The sequence below is a fragment of the Nicotiana sylvestris genome, chromosome 3 (assembly GCF_000393655.2).
Source record: "Nicotiana sylvestris chromosome 3, ASM39365v2, whole genome shotgun sequence".
In the NCBI taxonomy this organism is placed as follows: Eukaryota; Viridiplantae; Streptophyta; class Magnoliopsida; order Solanales; family Solanaceae; genus Nicotiana; species Nicotiana sylvestris.
The window spans coordinates 117,160,117-117,180,007 of record NC_091059.1 but is presented as its reverse complement, the minus strand read 5'-3'; the positions used below and the strand labels follow the sequence as shown (position 1 = coordinate 117,180,007).

Sequence of the window (19,891 nt, the reverse complement as noted above, 5' to 3'; positions counted from 1 at the left end):
ACTGGTTCAGGGTTTAAGAATTCGAGCTTAAAATAACTGTTATAGTTGGCTTTATTTATTATCTGATGTTTACATGATATATGCCTAATATGCTAAATGATGTTTTTACTGCTTTAATATCATTTGAATTGTGTATATACAATTGCTACGAAACCCCCTTCTTTCTGAGTCTTCTGAATTTATGGTGCACACGTACGCGTGGCCCACCTTTCTGTTAAAGTCATACCAAATAAGACGAAGTTGGGATAAGTAACTAGGCCGGGTAGACTTTCGTGCTCCCGGTACGTTGCCCCCACTTCGGCTCAAACTGGCCGTTTGGGTAAGCCAGGTTTAGAACAATCTGCCTCAGGTTTTTCACTTAGAATAACTCAGCCATGTACCGGATCCCTAGTAGGAACGTCTATTTGCATCATGTACATTTGGCCTTGGAGACTCAACACAGGGGTTGGGTCTGTCTAGGACAGGTGAACCCGAAATGAAAAGACTATCCTGATGCATCCTACTTGCTACTTGTGCATTCATTTGCCTCGGATTTGCTTGTTGACCAGCTTAATTGAAAAAAAAATCATTGTGAGAGCCGAGGAATAAAACGGGTTGTTTTAGAAAATTCTAAAAAAAATAGTTTTAAGTTTTGAAAAAAAATGATAAATAAAAAAAATGATTTTTTTATGAGTGTCTGTTTTCAAAATGAGTCTTGATTTTTGTTAAAATTAATCGCAGACACAAAATGAGCACTACCCAAAACCCACCGTCCGCAAATGCAGATGAGGTTCTATTTCGGCTTCAGATGTGGTGGCATGAGTTAGGAGAAGATGGTCAAAAATGGGTCATTAAACATTTGGGAACTCTCACAGATATTATGAAAGTTAAACCACGTGATGATTTGATTGCGGCATTAGTAACTTTCTGGGACCCTGTTCACAATGTTTTTCGCTTCTCTGATTTTGAGCTTACTCCTACATTAGAAGAGATAGCTGGATATGCCGGTTTTGATGGAGATTTAAGAAACCAAAGTCTTATATTCCCAAAAGCTCCCTCAGTGCATCGATTCTTTGGGCTCCTGAACATCAGTAATCAAATCGAAAAAAGCAACGTTATCAACGGGTGTTGTTCTTTCAACTTCCTACATTCAAGGTTCGGAAAGCCAGATGGATTTGAAATTCATGAGAAAGACCTTACTAACAAGCAGAACAAAGACACCTGGCAGATTCACCGTCGCTTCGCTTTCATGGTGGCTTTTCTAGGAATCATGGTCTTCCCAAACAAAGAACGAACAATCGATATTCGCACGGCGAAAGTCGTACAAGTCCTCACTACCAAGGAAAATCACACCCTTGCCCCGATCATTCTCTCCGACATTTATCGGGCGTTGACTTTATGTAAATCAGGGGCAAAGGTCTTCGAAGGGTGCAAAATTTTGTTGCAAATGTGGATGATTGAACATCTCCAACGTCACCCCAAGCTCATACAGTATGGTCCAAGCCATCGAGAGTTATGAAGAAAGAATAAAAGATTATAAGTCACCAGAAGGGGTCGAAGACTGGGTATATCATCTAAGATCTTTAACAGCAAGTCAAATTGAGTGGACTTTGGGATGGCTCCCGGTAAGGGAAGTGATACACATGTCAACCTCGAATAGTTATTTGCTACTATTGGGATTGAGAAGCATCCAGCCATATGCGCCACAAAGAGTTCTAAGACAACTAGGGAGATACCAAGTAGTTCCCGATGATGAAGATTTGAGTAAGCAAGTAATCGAGTTACACCCTGAAGCCACTCTTCCCGAGGCTTTAATTCAGCAGATGTGGAATGGGTTTCGATACTTGAAAGATGATACTCAAGTTCCAGACACTACAAAGGGCGAGATAAATCTAGGATATGCAAGGTGGTTTGAGAAACGGTCCCGCGTGGATGATGCACCAGAACCCGATCTAAAAAGGCCAACAAAAAGACCCCATGTTCAAACCTTTAACGACAAAATCCAAGAGCGGTTGATTTGGGGAGAAAAAGAAAAAGGGTACAAAGCAACTATCCATGCCCTAAAGGAAAATCTGAGGAGCCTCAGTTTGGAGAAAGATTTGCAAGCACAAGAAGCAGAAGGCGAGAAGAAGAGTCTAGCTTGTGAGAATAAAAATCTTCACGCTCAATTTCAAAAAATGAAGAAAGCTTCCGAAACACCAATGAGGAGTTGGAAGGATCAAAAAATCATCGCCAATCTTTTTGAAAAAATGCAAGATTGTGATTCCATTTTGGCAAAAACCGAAAAGGCGTTGAGCAAAGCTAAAGAAAGAATCCAACAATTAAACGAAGAGGCCAGATCTAATAAGGAACGCCAAGTAAGGCAATCCGAAGAAGACAGGGCACAATTCAAGAAGGAAAAAGACCGTTGGATACATTCAGAAGCCCAACTTCATGCACAACTGGAAGAAGTGAGAAGATACAACAGAGAGCATCAGTATGCAGACATCGACAAAGAAAGAGCACAAGCAAGACTCGATCAGGTCAGACTCCAAGCTCAATTAGAGTCAGCTTTAGATCGTGAAGACCGTATCAGAGATATAGCCACCACTCACCAACAGCAACTGCAAAACCAAGACCAACGTCTCCAAGACTTCAGGGCACAAATCCATGATTTAGCGGTTTACATATCTCAAAGTTATGTAAACTGCCAAGGGATGGATTGTGAAAGGTTTATAGAGCATGCACCTATTTTTGCCCGTCATCTGGCAATGGAGTTAGAAAGAATGTATCATACGCTGGGAGGACATCCGGGTCAAGCCCCACCATGAGCAGATAATCCGATGATTGACAACAAAAGTGGGAAGTGGAGCGTGTTCAGAGATGTTAAGAGTTGTGTCTTTTATTTGATTTGGGTGTGTGTCGAGTTTTTAAATCATTTTTTGTATAATGTTTTCCAAATGTAATGTTTGTTCCATTTTTATAAAATAAATAAAAGTGTTGACAATTGCCTTATGGTCCGAACTACGCAAGGTCTGATTCATGCGGGGGCATGATACGTAGGCAATCTCTATAAGATTCGACCACAATCATAAAAAATAATAAATAAATTGAGAGTGAGTAACAATAAAAAATTTCAAGAAAGCTGGGATGACACAAGCAGCCGAGCAAATGCATAATAGAAAAGGGTTATTTGTCTAGGAACATTGCATCTCCACGTGCCATTATACATGTTAACTCTCAAAACTAACAAGTTTGCTCATTTCCAGAATTCAAGCAGTTAGTTTTTCTAAGAGATACTGGCATATTATCATTATCACACCAGATCAAAAGGATCGATACCCGAAAGTATGTCTATTCCAGATGTCGACACAGGTATTGAGATAGAGGAGATGGACGTTGGCAAAATGAAAGAAGAAATGCTTAAGCTCAAGCAGCAAATGGCTGAGATTTACCGAGCCTGGTCTACAGGGCAACCACCCCCATCTTACCCAGCTAACCCTGCTCCATCACTAGCCCAAGCTCAGGATAATCTTACCACTGAACTATCCCTAAATATCCCCATCTACCAACACTACCGAGGCACCACCTCTCAGACACCGCAGACTCCACCTCCGAAACCAGTTCCATACCATCCTCCACCAGTGACTCCTGTCTTCGTAGCACCTCCCCCGGCTACATTCCACAAATCTCCTAGTGAGCCTATACTACAGGCCAAGGACAATCAATACTACCCCCCGGAGCCCACCTTCAAAGCCTCCGAAATCCATTCAACTACTCCTCGTTTTGACCTCCCAACCGAAATTGACAAGCCAGCCAAAAATGTTGAACAAGAAGAGATGTTCAGAAAGGTCAAAAGTCTAGAACAATCGTTCCGAGACATGCGAGAGTTAGGAGGACAGGTCAGTGTGGCCTACAAGGATTTATGCTTATTCCCAAATGTGCAATTGCCAGTTGGTTTCAAGATGCCCAAATTTGACCTGTATAACGGGCACGGTGATCCAGTAGCCCAGTTGAGAGGATTCTGCAGCAAGATGCGAGGAGCTGGGGGAAGAGACGAATTATTGATGGCTTACTTCAGTCAAAGTTTGAGCGGATCAGCTTTAGAGTGGTATACACGCCAGGACCATGGGAGATGGTACACCTGGGATGACCTAGCACAGGCATTTGCTTACCACTTCCAATACAATCTGGAAATCATCCCAGATCGACTATCTTTGACAAAATTTGAGAAAAAGCACAATGAAAGTTTTAGAGAGTATGGTTTCCGGTGGAGGGAACAGGCAGCAAGGGTGGATCCTCCTATGAAGGAAAGTGAAATGGTAGACTACTTCCTACAAGCCCTGGAGCCAACTTACTATGCCCATTTGGTTTTAGCGGTAGGAAAATCATTCAACGAAGTAGTGAAGATGGGAGGTATGGTGGAAGAAGGCCTCAAGACAAATAAAATCATGAGTTATTCGGCTATTAAGGCGACTACTCAAGCTATTCAAGGCGGGGTAGGAGGAATCGGAAGAAAGAAAAGGGAGGAAGCAGCGGTGGTTGATTCAGGAACTTGGTCAGGATCCGGAGGTTCACCTCATTACTACAATCAACATCGGTCCCACCAATCAACTTACCACCACAATTCACCGCAACATTACTATCACCCGTCGGAACCTTATTTTTCCATCAATCATGCACAAGCATATAATCAACCACTTGCTCACGCTCATTGGCGCGCCCCTGTCATATCAAGTACTTACCCACGAGCCTACCCCGGACCAGGTTTCAGGCCTAGGCAAGCATTCAGGGGAGAAAGGGAACAGAAAAAGAAAACCTTCACTCCATTGGGTGAATCCTACACTAGTCTGTTCCACAGCTTGAGACGGCTAGACATGCTAAGGCCGATACAATCCAAGCTGTCCAATCCTCCTCCAAAGAATCTGGACTACACCATAAGCTGTGAATATTGTTCCAGTACACCAGGCCATGATACAGAAAAATGCTGGCATTTGAAGAATGCAATACAAGAGCTGATTGATACTAACAAAATTGAAGTTCAAACCCCCGAAGCTCCCAATATCAACAAAAATCCAATGTCAGCCCATCAGGAGGCCAATATGATATAAATAGTACAGGCTGATGGGGAAACAAAGAAGCCATCGCAAACCGTCATGATGATTAGGTCTCATGAAACCAAGCCTGTTGAGCAGTTAACAGAAGAGAACTCGGTTCCTGAGCAAAACAAAAATGGTGTTGAACCATCTGTGGTATTTGAGAAGGGATCTTCAAGCAAAATTGCTACAAAGCAGGAAGGATTAAAAGTGATTGTACCAGGGGTCGCCAACAAACCCATTGTAGTCGTGGAAGGAGCCCGTAAAGAGCGGGTTATTATCAAACCGGTAACCCAGTTACCAGTGATCAACAACAAGGCCATTCCATGGAACTATGAACGGATGATGGTAATGTACAAAGGAAAAGAAGTCAAGGAAGAAGTCTGTGAGGTGCAAGGCTTGACTCGGTCGGGAAGATGTTTCACTCCCGAAGAGTTAAGAAAAACTAAAAATCCAACACTAATAAAGAAAGCTGTGACGGAAGAAGAAGCGGAAAAATTTTTGAGAAAAATGAAGCTCCATGACTATTCTGTTGTGGATCAATTGAAAAAGACGCTCGCTCAAATCTCATTATTGTCATTACTAATCCATTCAGGGGAGCACCGTCAAGCTTTGATGAAAATCCTGAATGAGGCACACGTTCCTGATAAGATCTCCGTGAATCATTTGGAAAAATAGCCAACAGAATCTTTGAGGCAAACAGAATCACATTTTCTGATGATGAACTGCCTATGGAAGGTACTGAGCACAACAAAGCTCTTTACCTCACATTGAAATGTGAAAACTCCGTAGTAACCCGGGTATTGGTTGACAACGGGTCAAGCGCAAATATCTGCCCTCTCTCCACTCTGGGCAAGTTGAAAATCAAAGAGGAGAGGATCCAGAGGAATAGTATTTGCGTATGGGGGTTTGACGGTGGAAGCAGAGATTCATTTGGCGACATAATGCTGGAACTGACAATAGGGCCAGTTGAATTCACAATGGAGTTTCAAGTGCTGGACATAACTGTTTCCTATAAATTGTTGTTGGGTCGACCATGGATCCATGCTGCTAAAGCAGTCCCGTCAACACTACATCAGGTAGTCAAGTTTGAATGGGATAAACAGGAAATAGTTGTGCATGGGGAAGACAGTTTAAATGCTCGCAGCGGTGCCATTGTACCAGTCGAGGGAATAGAAAATGACCAGGGACCATGGGTTTACCAAGTGTCCGACACAGTGTCGGTAGAGAAAATTCTAGAGGGGAAGTACCTTCTAAATCCAAAGATAACCTCTGCTCAGTCATGGTAGCCTATGAAATGTTAAAAAATGGTTTTATACCCGGCAAAGGTTTGGGCTCATCTTTGCAAGGAATTATACAACCAGTATCTCTCCCCGAGAACTGGGGAACATTTGATTTGGGATTCATACCCACTGTCACAGACGTGAGAAAGGCCAGAAAGCTGAAACAAAAGGCATGGGTTCTTCCAAAACCAGTCCCACATCTATCAAAGTCTTTTATCAAGATCGGTGCTAAATATCACCCGATAACAACGATTCCTAAATCCTTGGTCAATCCTGAGGAGGAATTAATTGAAAGATTCGAGAAATTGTTTGACGATGTGAATATGGTGGAAAGCAGTGAAGGTTCTAGCAACACAGAAGTGCAATTCGTCGGGCCAGAGACAAGGCTTAATAATTGGAAAGCCACTCCTCTCCCTATTCGAAAGGAGTCTTGGTAGTTTATTTTGATTTTCCTTCAGTTTGTTTGGGTTACCTCAGTGTTGTAATCCCAATGTTTATCTTACAGTTTGTTTGAAGTGTGCGAACCATGTTATCTTTCATCATCCAATAAAATACAGTTTCCCTTTCATTATCATTCCTGATATTTTTCTTTTCTTTTCTTCTTTTTCTGTACAGTTCTTTTTACGCTGGCTCTAGTGATATGGCATGCATGAGGAATCCTCAACCCAGTCTTAAAAATCAATCTGACTCCGAAATAATAATTCAAGAAGTATATTGTGATTATGAATCAGAATATGATGAGGATGAGGCTTTCGAATAGATTAGTAAAGAGTTAATTCATTTTGAGGAAAAAACCAAGCCTAACCTGAGTGATACCGAAGGCATCAACATAGGGGACACGAATAATATCCGAGAAACTAAAATAAGTGTCCATCTCGAACCAAAGATCCGAGAAGAGTTAATTAAAGCACTCATAGAATTCAAAGATGTTTTTGCATGGTCGTATGACGACATGCCAGGTTTGAGCACTGATTTAGTGGTTCACAAATTGCTCACTGATCCAATGGTGCCTCCTGTCAAGCAAAAATTGAGAAAGTTCAAGCCTGATATGAGTGTGAGAATTAAAGAAGAAATCACCAAACAGTTGGAGGCAAAGGTCATTCGAGTCACTCGATATCCTGTTTGGTTGGCTAATATCGTTCCTGTGCCAAAGAAAGACGGCAAGATCAGAGTATGCGTCGATTATCGCAATCTCAACAAAGCAAGTCCGAAGGATAACTTCCCATTGCCCAATATCCATATTTTGATCGATAATTATGCCAAGCATGAGATAGGATCTTTCGTGGATTGTTATGCCGGGTACCATCAAATTCTGATGGATGAAGAGGATGCAGAGAAGACGGCATTCATCACCCCATGGGGAACTTATTGCTACAGGGTAATGCCCTTTGGTTTGAAGAACGCCGGGGCAACTTACATGAGAGCAATGACCACGGTGTTTCATGATATGATACATAAGGAGATTGAGGTATACGTGGATGATGTGATCATAAAATCAAAGCATCAAGCGTTGGGGATTTGAGGAAATTCTTCTTGAGACTTCGCAGGTACAACCTCAAGCTTAACCCTGCCAAGTGCGCATTTGGTGTTCCATCTGGAAAGCTGTTGGGATTCATAGTCAGTCAGCGAGGCATCGAGCTAGACCCATCAAAAATCAAAGCCATCCAAGAACTACCACATCCAAGGAACAAAACTGAAGTAATGAGTTTGTTAGGGAGGTTGAATTACATCAGCAGGTTTATTGCTCAGCTCAAGGCAACCTGTGAGCCTATTTTCAAATTGTTGAAGAAAGATGTTGCGGCCAAGTGGACTGACGAATGTCAAGAAGCATTTGATAAGATAAAAGGATACTTGTCAAATCCACCTGTGCTGGTTCCGCCAGAGCCAGGAAGACCTTTGATTCTTTACTTGACGGTCTTAGAAAATTCCTTTGGTTGTGTATTGGGGCAACATGACCTCACCGGCAGAAAAGAACAGGCCATCTACTACCTTAGCAAGAAATTCATAGCTTATGAGGTTAAGTACACTCATCTGGAAAGGACATGTTGCGCCCTAACTTGGGTAGCTCAGAAATTGAAACACTATTTGTCATCCTACACTACTTACCTCATTTCGCGTCTGGATCCGTTGAAATATATCTTTCAAAAGCCTATGCCAACGGGGAGACTTGCAAAGTGGAAGATATTGCTCACCGAATTTGACATCATCTATGTGACTCGGACTGCAATGAAAGCCCAAGCATTGGCCGATCATTTAGCCGAAAACCCGGTCGACGAGGAGTACGAGCCATTGAAAACCTATTTTCCCGATGAAGAAATAATGCATATCGGTGAGATGGAGCAAATTGAAAAACCTGGCTGGAAACGTTTCTTTGATGGAGCCGCTAACATGAAAGGAATTGGGATAGGAGCTGTAATTATTTCTGAGACCGGGTATCACTATCCTGTTACGGCTCAACTACGATTTTATTGCACCAATAATATGGCTGAATATGAAGCTTGTATTTTGGGGTTAAGGCTAGCCGCAGACATGGGTATCCAGGAAATCTTAGTCATGGGAGATTCGGATCTTCTGGTACATCAAATTCAAGGAGAATGGGAAACCCGAGACTTGAAGCTCATACCATACCGACAATGTCTACATGATCTTTGTCAGCGGTTTCAATCAGTGGAGTTCCAGCATATTCCAAGGATCCATAATGAGGTTGCCGATGCATTGGCTACCTTGGCATCAATGTTGCACCATCCGGACAAAGCTTATGTGGATCCACTACATATTTAAGTCCACGGTCAGCACGCTTACTGCAATATGGTTGAGGAGGAATTTGACGGTGAACCATGGTTCCACGACATCAAAGAGTATATCAGAATGAGGATATATCCAGCACAAGCCACAGGGGATCAAAAGAGAACCATTAGGCGATTGGCAAATGGATTCTTCTTAAGCGGAGGAGTTTTGTATAAAAGAACACCAGACCTTGGATTGTTAAGATGCGTAGATGCCAGACAAGCTACGGTTGTCATGTCTGAAGTACATGCGGGAGTTTGCGGACCCCACATGAGTGGATATGTGTTGGAAAAGCAAAATTCTCCGAGCCAGTTACTATTGGCTTACCATGGAGCGAGATTGTATCAGTTTTGTGCGCAAGTGTCATCAATGCCAGATACACGGGGATTTGATTCATTCTCCACCATCTGAGTTGCATACAATGTCGGCACCATGGCCCTTCGTCGCCTGGGGCATGGATGTGATTGGACCAATTGAGTCGGCAGCATCCAATGGGCACAGGTTCATTCTGGTAGCCATTGATTATTTTACCAAATGGGTTGAGGCCAAAACATTCAAATCAGTGACCAAAAAAGCTGTGGTCGATTTTGTTCACTCAAATATCATATGTCGATTCAGAATCCGAAAGGTGATCATCACAGATAACGGTGTTAATCTTAACAGTAACTTAATGAAGGAAGTATGTCAACAGTTTAAGATTACACATCGCAACTCTACCCCATATCGGCCCAAGGCGAATGGAGCAGTCGAGGCAGCCAACAAAAACATAAAGAAGATACTTCGGAAAATGGTAGAAGGTTCAAGACAATGGCATGAAAAATTACCATTTGCGTTATTGGGATATCGCACTACTGTTCGCACTTCAGTAGGAGCAACTCCTTATTTGTTGGTATATGGCACTGAGGCAGTAATTCCTGCAGAAGTTGAAATTCCTTCCCTTCGGATCATCGCCGAAGCTAAGATTGATGATGATGAATGGGTCAAAACCCGTCTGGAACAGTTAAACTTGATTGATGAAAAATGATTGGCAGCAGTATGTCATGGCCAATTATATCAAAGAAGAATAGCAAGGGCATACAACAAAAAGGTGCGTCCCTGAAAGTTTGAAGTAGGTCAACATGTGCTGAAACGTATTCTTCCACATCAGGTCGAAGCAAAGGGCAAATTTGCCCCGAATTGGCAAGGACCATTCATTGTGACCAGAGTATTGTCCAATGGTGCATTATGTTTAACAGATATTGAAGGAAAATGCATAGACATGGCTATCAATTCTGATGCGGTAAAGAGATATTATGCATGATTTCTCTTTGATATAGTTATTAAATGTTTGTATTCGGCATTATTTCAAAGATTGGAATGACAAAGGCAATTTATTCTTCTATCCAAACACTGTACCCTTTGTTTCCCCTTTGAGCCACATTCATTTATTTCTTACCCTCTCTTGGAATCAATGAAAGTCAAATAAAAAAAATTAAAAAAAAAAAAGAAAGATAGAAAATCACTATTATGGAGCGAACTACGTTTGACCTGATTCCTCAAAGAGGATACGTAGGCGCCTCACGGCTCGGTCGTAGGGTGCATAATATGCATAATATGCATAATGTGCACAAAAGGAAACATCAAGAGACCTCAATCAAGAAACTGGGGCAGGAATTGTATTGGCAAATAAGAAGAATGATTCCAAGGGTTGTAATTTTTTAAGCCCCTATCAAAATTGTTTAACTTTTGATACCTTTCCATTCCAACCACATACCAAAAGACCTTTCGACCAATCTTAGAAAGAACGCCGAGTCAAACAAATGAAGATGATTCATAACACTCTGGTCCAAACAAGAAGAAGTAATGAAAATGAGAGAGTCTCATAGGTGAAAACCCTCACGGGCACCATGAGACGACGGAAGCTGAGAGAAAGAAAATGAGAGAGTCTTATTGGTGAAAACCTTCGCAGGCACCATAAGGCGAAAAGGAATTAAGAAATGAACAAATGAGGAAGGTTTGTCAGTGAAAACTCTTTTAGATACTGCAAGTCGAACAAGGTTTGTAAATTGGTAAAATTAAAATTGGGTTATGGAAATTTTGGGAAAACAAAAACAATTGAAAAAGAGATTGGTTAAAAAGACTGGGTTGATTAATCCAAAATGCATACCCTGATCATTGGTGCCAGTGACTCCAATCAGATAAGTTCTTTATTCCTTCTCCAACAGTCATCCAAATTTGGATTTTTCTTTTCATTCTAGATTGTCAAAAATCGTCATGTTTTCGTCACTAATAATCTTACTCTTCTAAAGCTTTTGAGGTAAGTTTTGTTCCAAACCAAACAAGAAGGAATGTCAAGGTATACTACCAAGATTCAAGATTGCATAAGGCAAAATACGGCCATGATGGGCAGGAAGTAATAGGATAAAAAATAAGATATGGATGTAAGAAAAGTTGAATCAAAAAGTGGTTCAGCAATGTCAGGAGAGACATATGATTACACTTGAAAGGGTTTGAAGTGAAAACAACAGTTGAGGATACTATGGTTAAGGATCAATTACAAAGACAAAATTGTCTTTTCAACCGCTCCAAGGCAGTAAAACAAGACAAAGAGAAACACCACCCTCAGCAAGAATGCCACAACTGACCACCCTGCTTTAAACTGACGAAATTTTCTTTGATTTGAAACAGGGGCAAAAACAACATTTGTGTCAGGAAACACCCGATGAAGGAAATAGAAAAAATCAGGCGTCCACCTGGAGAATAAGGAAGAACAAAGGAAATAGCAATCAGGCGTCCACCTGGAGAACAAGGATGAGGAAAGGAAATAGCAATCAGGCGTCCACCTGGAGAACAAGGATGAAGAAAGGAAATAGCAATCAGGCGTCCACCTGGAGAACAAGGATGAAGAAAGAATAGCAATCAGGCGTCCACCTGGAGAACAAGGATGAGGAAAGGAAATAGCAATCAAGCGTCCACCTGGAGAACAAGGATGAAGAAAAGAATTAGCAATCAGGCGTCCACCTGGAGAACAAGGATGAAGAAAGAATTAGCAATCAGGCGTCCACCTGGAGAACAAGGATGAAGAAAGGAAATAGCAATCAGGCGTCCACCTGGAGAACAAGGATGAAGAAAAGAAATAGCAATCAGGCGTCCACCTGGAGAACAAGGATGAAGGAAGAATTAGCAATCAGGCGTCCACCTGGAGAACAAGGATGAAAAAAAAGAAAATAGCAATCAGGCGTCCACCTGGAGAACAAGGATGAAGAAAGGAAATAACAATCAGGCGTCCACCTGGAGAACAAGGATGAAGAAAGGAAGAAGTAATCAGGCGTCCACTTGGAGAACAAGGATGAAGAAAAGAATTAGCAATCAGGCGTCCACTTGGAGAACAAGGATGAAGAAAAGAATTAGCAATCAGGCGTCCACCTGGAGAACAAGAATGAAGAAAGGAAATAACAATCATGCGTCCACCTGGAGAACAAGGATGAAGAAAAGAAAATAGCAATCAGGCGTCCACCTGGAGAACAAGGATGAAGAAAGGAAATAGCAATCAGGCGTCCACCTGGAGAACAAGGATGAAGAAAGGAAGAAGTAATCAGGCATCCACCTGGAGAACAAGGAAGAGCAAAGGAAATAGCAATCAGGCGTCCACCTGGAGAACAAGGATGAAGAAAGGAAATAGCAATCAGGCGTCCACCTGGAGAATAAGGAAGAACAATTGAAATGGAAATCAGGCGTCCACCTGGAGAACAAGGATGAGGAAAGGAAATAGCAATCAGGTGTCCACCTGGAGAACAAGGATGAAGAAAGGAAATAGCAATCAGGCGTCCACCTGGAGAACAAGAATGAATAAAGGAAGAAGTAATCAGGCGTCCACCTGGAGAACAAGGATGAAGAAAAGAAATAGCAATCAGGCGTCCACCTGGAGAACAAGGATGAAGAAAAGAATTAGCAATCAGGCGTCCACCTAGAGAACAAGGATGAAGAAAAGAATTAGCAATCAGGCGTCCACCTGGAGAACAAGGATGAAGAAAGGAAATAGCAATCAGGCGTCCACCTGGAGAACAAGGATGAAGAAAAGAAAATAGCAATCAGGCGTCCACCTGGAGAACAAGGATGAAGAAAGGAAATAGCAATCAGGCGTCCACCTGGAGAACAAGGATGAAGAAAGGAAGAAGTAATCAGGCATCCACCTGGAGAACAAGGAAGAGCAAAGGAAATAGCAATCAGGCGTCCACCTGGAGAACAAGGATGAGGAAAGGAAATAGCAATCAGGCGTCCACCTGGAGAACAAGGAAGAAGAAAGGAAGAAGCAATCAGGCGTCCACCTGGAGAATAAGGAAGAGTAGTTGAAGTATCAGAAGTCAGGCGTCCACCTGGAAAACAAGGAAAAGCAATTGAAGTATCAAGCAATCAGGCGCCCCCCTAAAGAACAGAATGGCAATTTATCTTGACATTGCGGGATGAAGTCAAAAGCCCACCCATATAAGAAAGGAGCACACTTAGAGTCAATAAAGCAGAGGAGACCAACCAAGTCCCCAGCAGGACACAACAAGAGTCCCAAACAGATAAAGGAAATACGAAACACAATGAAAGGAAATGCGTAAAAGATGCCCAAGAGTCACCAAGACATCAAGACAACAAGAAACGCAAGGGCAGGATCTAGATAAGATTTTGTAATTCATATACCATATTCTAGTTTAGCTTTTTGTTTTACCTTTAAAGCATGGTGTAATAAGGAGGTCAGCAAACAGTAAAAGCAGCACAAAACAGCAGTAGCATCACAGTCCCATGGTAGTCCCAGCTACCCGAAACTTCCCGAACTACATTGACCTGATTCCTTTATAGCCAAGGATATGTAGGAAACCTTTGAAGCAGAGGTTCGGTCAAATCTTTTAAAAAAGTGCTTCCCACAGAGTATTCGAACCGGCAAAAATCGCTCGTATACGCTCACTTTATCTTTGCACGAAAACTCTTCGCGTTTCCGCACAAAGAGGGGCAGCTGTGAGCACGTGATTTTTGCCTCACGAAAACTACTCTAAAATAAATCAAAAAATAAAACAAAATTCTCTTAGTATGCAATTTTTAGAATTTATGTGGCGTTTATTAATTATTTGTGTTTTGTCCGTAAATGTTTACTTTGTTATAGTTAAATGAAAAAATAAAATAAAAATACATGTTGCATGCATATCTAGGATTTAATTATGCATTTAAGAGTTAATTAAAAATCACAAAAAATATGCATTTATCTTATTTGTTCGTCATTTAAATATGCCATTGTGTGATTAATGATTTGTCTTGTATGTTAATGTTTGATAAAGGGTGATTAATGTTTTGTAAGGTTAATTTTGTTTTTATAATTAAAATTAGGAATTTAATAATTAGGAATAAAATTAGGAAATGGAAAATAAGTTATAAAGGTAAAAAAATCGGACCTGGACTGAAATCCAGGCCCAAACAAAATAAACTTCCCCACAGCCCAATCCAAACACCCCATATCCGGTCGAATTCAACCAAACCAAACGACGACGTTTGGTCATATTTCATCAAGGGCCGTTGGATTAAATCAATCCAACGGTTGATATTCCACACCCCTTACCCATAACCCCTACCCGATCCATTGCCCGGGCCGACCCATTCCCTAACTAAACCAAAACGACGCCGTTCTTGTAAGTGGATAGATCCTGGCCATCTATTCCGCTTGATCCAACGGTTTAGATCAATTCACCCCTCCCCTATATAAACCCCAAATCCATACCCCGACCCCCTAACTAAACACCCCCCTCCTCTCCTGTTCATCATCATCTCCGAAAACACACCTCTAACCCTAGCTGCCCTAACTCCCCCTCGCCTGAAACCCAGCGGCAACAACACCGCCGGTCACCACATTAACACCCCTGAATCCCTTGACCATCCTCTATCCAAATCTGTTAGCCACTGAGCTCGAATCCTCCTGGAGGTTCTCGAATCTTCATTTGAAGATTCGAGCCAAACTCAGATCCAAACCAACCAGCCCCTAATTAACACCATAGCACCCCCTAACCTGCCTCGTTATGGATCTGTTATTAGTTTAGCTCGAATCACCTCAGAGCTTCTCGAATCTTCATTTGAAGATTCGAGTCAAACAAGAACTCACCCAGATCTGTCTTACATTCACACCCAATGACCCCTAGGCCTCCCTCACCCCTAAGGCATCTTTGATTCCCTTCGAATCTACCCAGAATTGGTCGAACCCTAAATTTGAAAAAATCCGAAACCCTAAATGCCAAATCGTGGGAGTTGTCCAATTAATTAAGGGATTGAGGTCTAAGAGACTTTAATCGAGGTATTCTCAATTGAGAATACTTCGAATAAAGTCTGTTCAGCCTCAAAAGGTCCAAATCCAAGTTGACCCTGTGTCCGTATAAATTTGAAGGTTCAAAGGTATTTTTCCTACTCCTTTCTGAGTTTTATGTGTATATTGTTGCCTATTTTCAGTAGCCTGTGTAATTTTCCTATTTGTTTATTTGATTCTGTCTCATACCCGTTCATGTGATCAAATAGGGGCATTGTTTCTGTTGGTTATGATTATTGACAATGTGTGTAATCGACTCGATTAAGTTCGTCGATTAGTTATATTATAAAATCCTGTTTCTGATAATGCTGATTGTAATAACCTGTTTACCTGTTTTTGATTGATTATTATCATTTTATTGTAATCAGTTAATTAGTTCTTGCTAATTAGTTGGTTCTTGTTTAATAAGTCAAAAAGTTTATCTAATATTTGTGTATTGATTTCTGAGCAGTTGGTTTCAGGCAGTGTCAATACTGACAATGCTCCTGCATTTGTTTGATTTTAGTTCTATTTCAAGGTTAGTTCAAATTGTTCTGTTGTTTAGTGTGATTGTGATGTTGGGTTTAAATGCAATTTCACAAGTTTTGATTAGATACAATTGTGTTAGAAGGTTGCATTCTCAGTTAAGGTTCAGTCTAGAGCTTAAGAAAATTGGTTATAGCTGTTTAAATCAGAAAGCAGGTTGATAATTAAGTTTGAACAGATTATAAAATCTGTTTTGTATCAGATTCTGATTTTTGTACTAAGGGCAGTAATAACAGTAGGATTTCAGGGGTATTTCTGGGATTGAAACAGTAGGGATAATATGTTAGTATTAGTGTGTTATAGTGGAATGTTGATGACTATAATTTATTGGGATAATGGGAAATAAAGGATAATGGAAATGCTGAAAATAAGGAAAAAGTACCTTTAGTGGCTGATTTATTAAAAATCAGCCTTAGTGCTATGGGAGTGGAGATTTTCTGATTTTTAAAAGAGAAAGGGGTCCGGACAGTAGGCTGCTAGAAAGGGGGCAGACCTGTATAAGATAGAGGGGTTGGGACTAATTTGAAAAAAGGAGAGGAGAGAGAGAAGTATATACAGAGGAGAAAGAACACACACAGAGGGAGAATATAGAGAGGAATCTGAAAAAGAGAGATTGAGAAGAGAAGAAAAACAGAACTAAGAAAAATAAAAAAGAAGAAAGAATCTGGAACAAGAAAAATAGAAGAGAAAGAAAGAAAATCTGAAACATTGTTTCTTGAATCTGTTCGGGTTTTGTTTGTCGATATTGCTTGGTTTTAAACCGAAATTCTTCTTAAATTTTTGTTACTGTTCGTTTGGTTTCACGGGACTTGTCTTGCTCAAATCTGCTGCATTATTGGTATATTCTGTCGGTTTTGCTGTTGTTGCTACTGCTGAACTTTACCTCTTTCACCCATATTTCCAGGTATATATCTTTAGACTCATGCTGTGGAAAGTTTCAAAATTGCAAAATGAATGAAGTTTGGAATTAATATTATGTCTTCTACTCGTTTAAGTCGATTGGTTTAAATTGTAATTTTGTTTCAGTTGGTTAATATAGTAGTATGCTTGACATGATGACTATTAGTTAATCATTCCCTTTTTAAGTTCATATAAGGGTTGTAATAATGTTATCTATTTCAGAATTTCGTTAAGTATAAGTTATGTTCGAATTGTCAAGATAGGGAACATGGTAGAAAGTTGGCCATTAATTCGATCTTGTGATATTGTTAGCTAAGTAAAGAATAGTGTAGAAATATCAAAAAAAAACTATATTATTAGCCTATTTTGTCAAATATCCGATTTTGTTTAAGGCTAGATAATGTTAATTGTATTTCGTTCACAGATGGCATAATAACGGTTATGTGAATAGCCATGGTAGAAATATGAATTGATATGATCCGTCCCGTTTATGATGTTGGAATATGATGAATGGTTCGGACGTACCACTACATTGCATGTGATGCCATTTTATTAAGTCAATTTGTATAATAGTTCTTTTTCTCACCAACTAGATTATTTATCATTGTAAACAAATTAACCAAACAATTATAACTTTGGACTAAAAACAAGTATATGAGAATGAGATGGGATGTATAAGCACGAATTGCAACATTTTATGTCAAGGATATGTAGAAATAGAGTTTGCACTAAATATAAATAATAAAAATTCTTCGGAAACTATTAACTTGTTTATCAAATTAATTCTTTTCCCAGTTTTTATATGTGATTCGATTTTTGTGTATACCAATGTTGTATTCACGATAAAAATGGTAGTACTAAGCCCACGCTGTTTATTTTTTTTACTCTTTAAATTCGAATGGTTTTTGAGGAATATAATTCACAAGCGAAAAAATATAATTTGTGGTTAACACTTAATAAATTGTGAATTCTTTCCAAGGAATTTAGAGGCATCTCAAATAGGGATTTCTAATGACTTTCACATAAAAATGCATGGACGTAATAAACAATTTGTGGAAAATTTATACTACCATCAAGAATGTTTTGTGTGATTAGGGATACGTTCGCGTGACCTGATTATATTTCTGAAAGCAATTCGGATTATGCGTTCGCGCAATTTCGAGCGAACATTTAATAAAAAAGGGGTTCTTCGGAGAATATCAAATTAATTTCATATAACCCGAGATGTGCAGTTCACTATTTAATCATACAAGAGCGACTAACATTCTTAATTTTATTTTTAGCACATTTTCGAACATAAGTCTATTTTATTTTTTATATTATCAATCTTATCGTGTACACGTATGCGTGACACGATTCTTCACGTTTATAAAAAATATACAACACGAATATACGTACGCGTGATTCGTTTAAGGGTCTATAATTATGAACAATCTAAAGCGGTAACAAAAATCATGCAATAAAAATGTATTTAACAAATCAAGATAATTAAGCCAAATATAAAAATGGTTAAGCGACCGTGCTAGAACCACAGAATTCGGGAATGCTTAACACCTTCTCCCGGATTAACAGAATTCCTTACTCAGATTTCTGGTTCGCAGAATAACAAATAGAGTCATGTTCTCCTCGATTCGGGATTAAAATCGGTGACTTGGGACGCCTTAAAATTCCCAGGTGGCGACTCTGAAACAAACAAACAAATTCCGTTTCGACTGTCCTTTAATTGGAGAAAACTCCCTCGCACCCTCGCCGGGGGCGGAAGAAGGAGGTGTGACACCGACTTCTTCTCCCGTCGAAGGCACTCCGAGGGATGTTCGAAGCCAGGGTCCACATATATCGAGCGATCGTATCCCAACTGGGAGAAATTCTACTAGGGTTGATGGAGCTAGACTAGTAGATGTATGCTCAACTTTTGAGGAAGCTCAGCGGCTCTACTTTGTGGTGAGTTTTGGTCGATCGTATTGGTTTTTTAGTTTTTGCAATTTTTACTCTCTTATTGAGTTTCTCCTTTATAGGCTTTTAACAAGCTCAAGTCTGAGCTACTTCATCGTGAGACCAGGCTGCGAAAAGTCGTGGATGGGGAGAAATCACTCAGGCTTCTTTGCAATGAAAGGGAAGACGAGTTGGCACACTTGCGGTATGAGGCGAGTCGAAGTCTGAACTATTAAAGCTACCTTGAGGAGAAGGTAATTTTTGTTTCAAGGGAGTGCATGTTTCTTCTTCTATCTTCTGAGGCTAATGTTTTGTTTAATTCAGTTGTAGAAAAAGATGGAGGACCTGGAACGCCTTTGGAGCGAAGTTGGTCAAGCCAAGTGTGAGTCTCATGAGCTAAAGGCTCGGGTGGACACCCAGGTTGCGGCTAAGAAGGATGCTTTGGCCAAGGCTTCCGCCCTTGAAGTGAAACTTTGCAACGCTCGAGTCTGAACTTGTGAAGATGAAGGCTGAAGTTGTGGATGCCCGAGCTGAAGCCGAAGCGATCCTAACTAAGGCTGATAAGTAAGTGGCCGTCTATTTGAAGGACGCTGCCGACGCTCGTGCTGAGCTGATGGGGGCTATCGACCAGGAGAGTAGGAGCAAAGAGTTTGTTAGGTGTCAATCCTGTAGGGAAACCCTTGAGGAGATCCATGCCAGGGGCTTCGATCTCTCGGAAGAGATAAAGCAGGCAAAGGCGAACGAATATGACGCTAAGTTCCTTCTGTCTGATGCTGAAGATAGCGAGAAAGAGGCCAACGGGCCATAGTCCTCGAGGGGGATATAGATTAGGCCGTTCTTTTCTGATTTTGTGTATAATGCTTTTAAAGAACATGGAGCTTTGTATTTTTATCACATATACGTATATAAAAGGAAGCCTTGCGGTTTCATTTTTTATGCACTTCCCCTTGCTTTAGCCAGATGAACTGGTCTACGAGTCAAAAGAACCCTTAGGTTTATAGTACGGCCCTAGGGCTTGTTGGGCTGGCCCGCAAGCTCTTACGTGTTTGGTCGGTATGACCTTTAAGTATAAGCCAGCGTTTAAGCTCTTATGCTTT

At 40.7% G+C, this 19,891-nt stretch overlaps 1 protein-coding gene across 1 annotated transcript; it reads left to right on the top strand.

Moving 5' to 3' along the window:
- The first annotated feature begins 5,117 nt into the window (after positions 1-5,117).
- LOC138887901 (uncharacterized) lies at positions 5,118-19,602 on the top strand. Its single transcript, XM_070169692.1, has 4 exons — positions 5,118-5,342; positions 18,878-19,006; positions 19,125-19,280; positions 19,381-19,602. The coding sequence occupies exons 1-4, from the start codon at positions 5,118-5,120 to the stop codon at positions 19,600-19,602; spliced, it is 732 nt and encodes a 243-aa protein (XP_070025793.1).
- Positions 19,603-19,891: the final 289 nt, after the last annotated feature.

What these genes read in the sequence shown, in the direction of transcription:
- LOC138887901 (XM_070169692.1), top strand. Translation starts at nt 5,118, where the DNA reads ATGATTAGGTCTCATGAAACCAAGCCTGTTGAGCAGTTAACAGAAGAG. An exon ending in TGGCACACTTGCGGTATGAG is followed by an intron (nt 19,007 to 19,124) that starts GCGAGTCGAAGT and finishes ATTCAGTTGTAG; the next exon opens with AAAAAGATGGAGGACCTGGA. An exon ending in TGAAACTTTGCAACGCTCGA is followed by an intron (nt 19,281 to 19,380) that starts GTCTGAACTTGT and finishes GTCTATTTGAAG; the next exon opens with GACGCTGCCGACGCTCGTGC.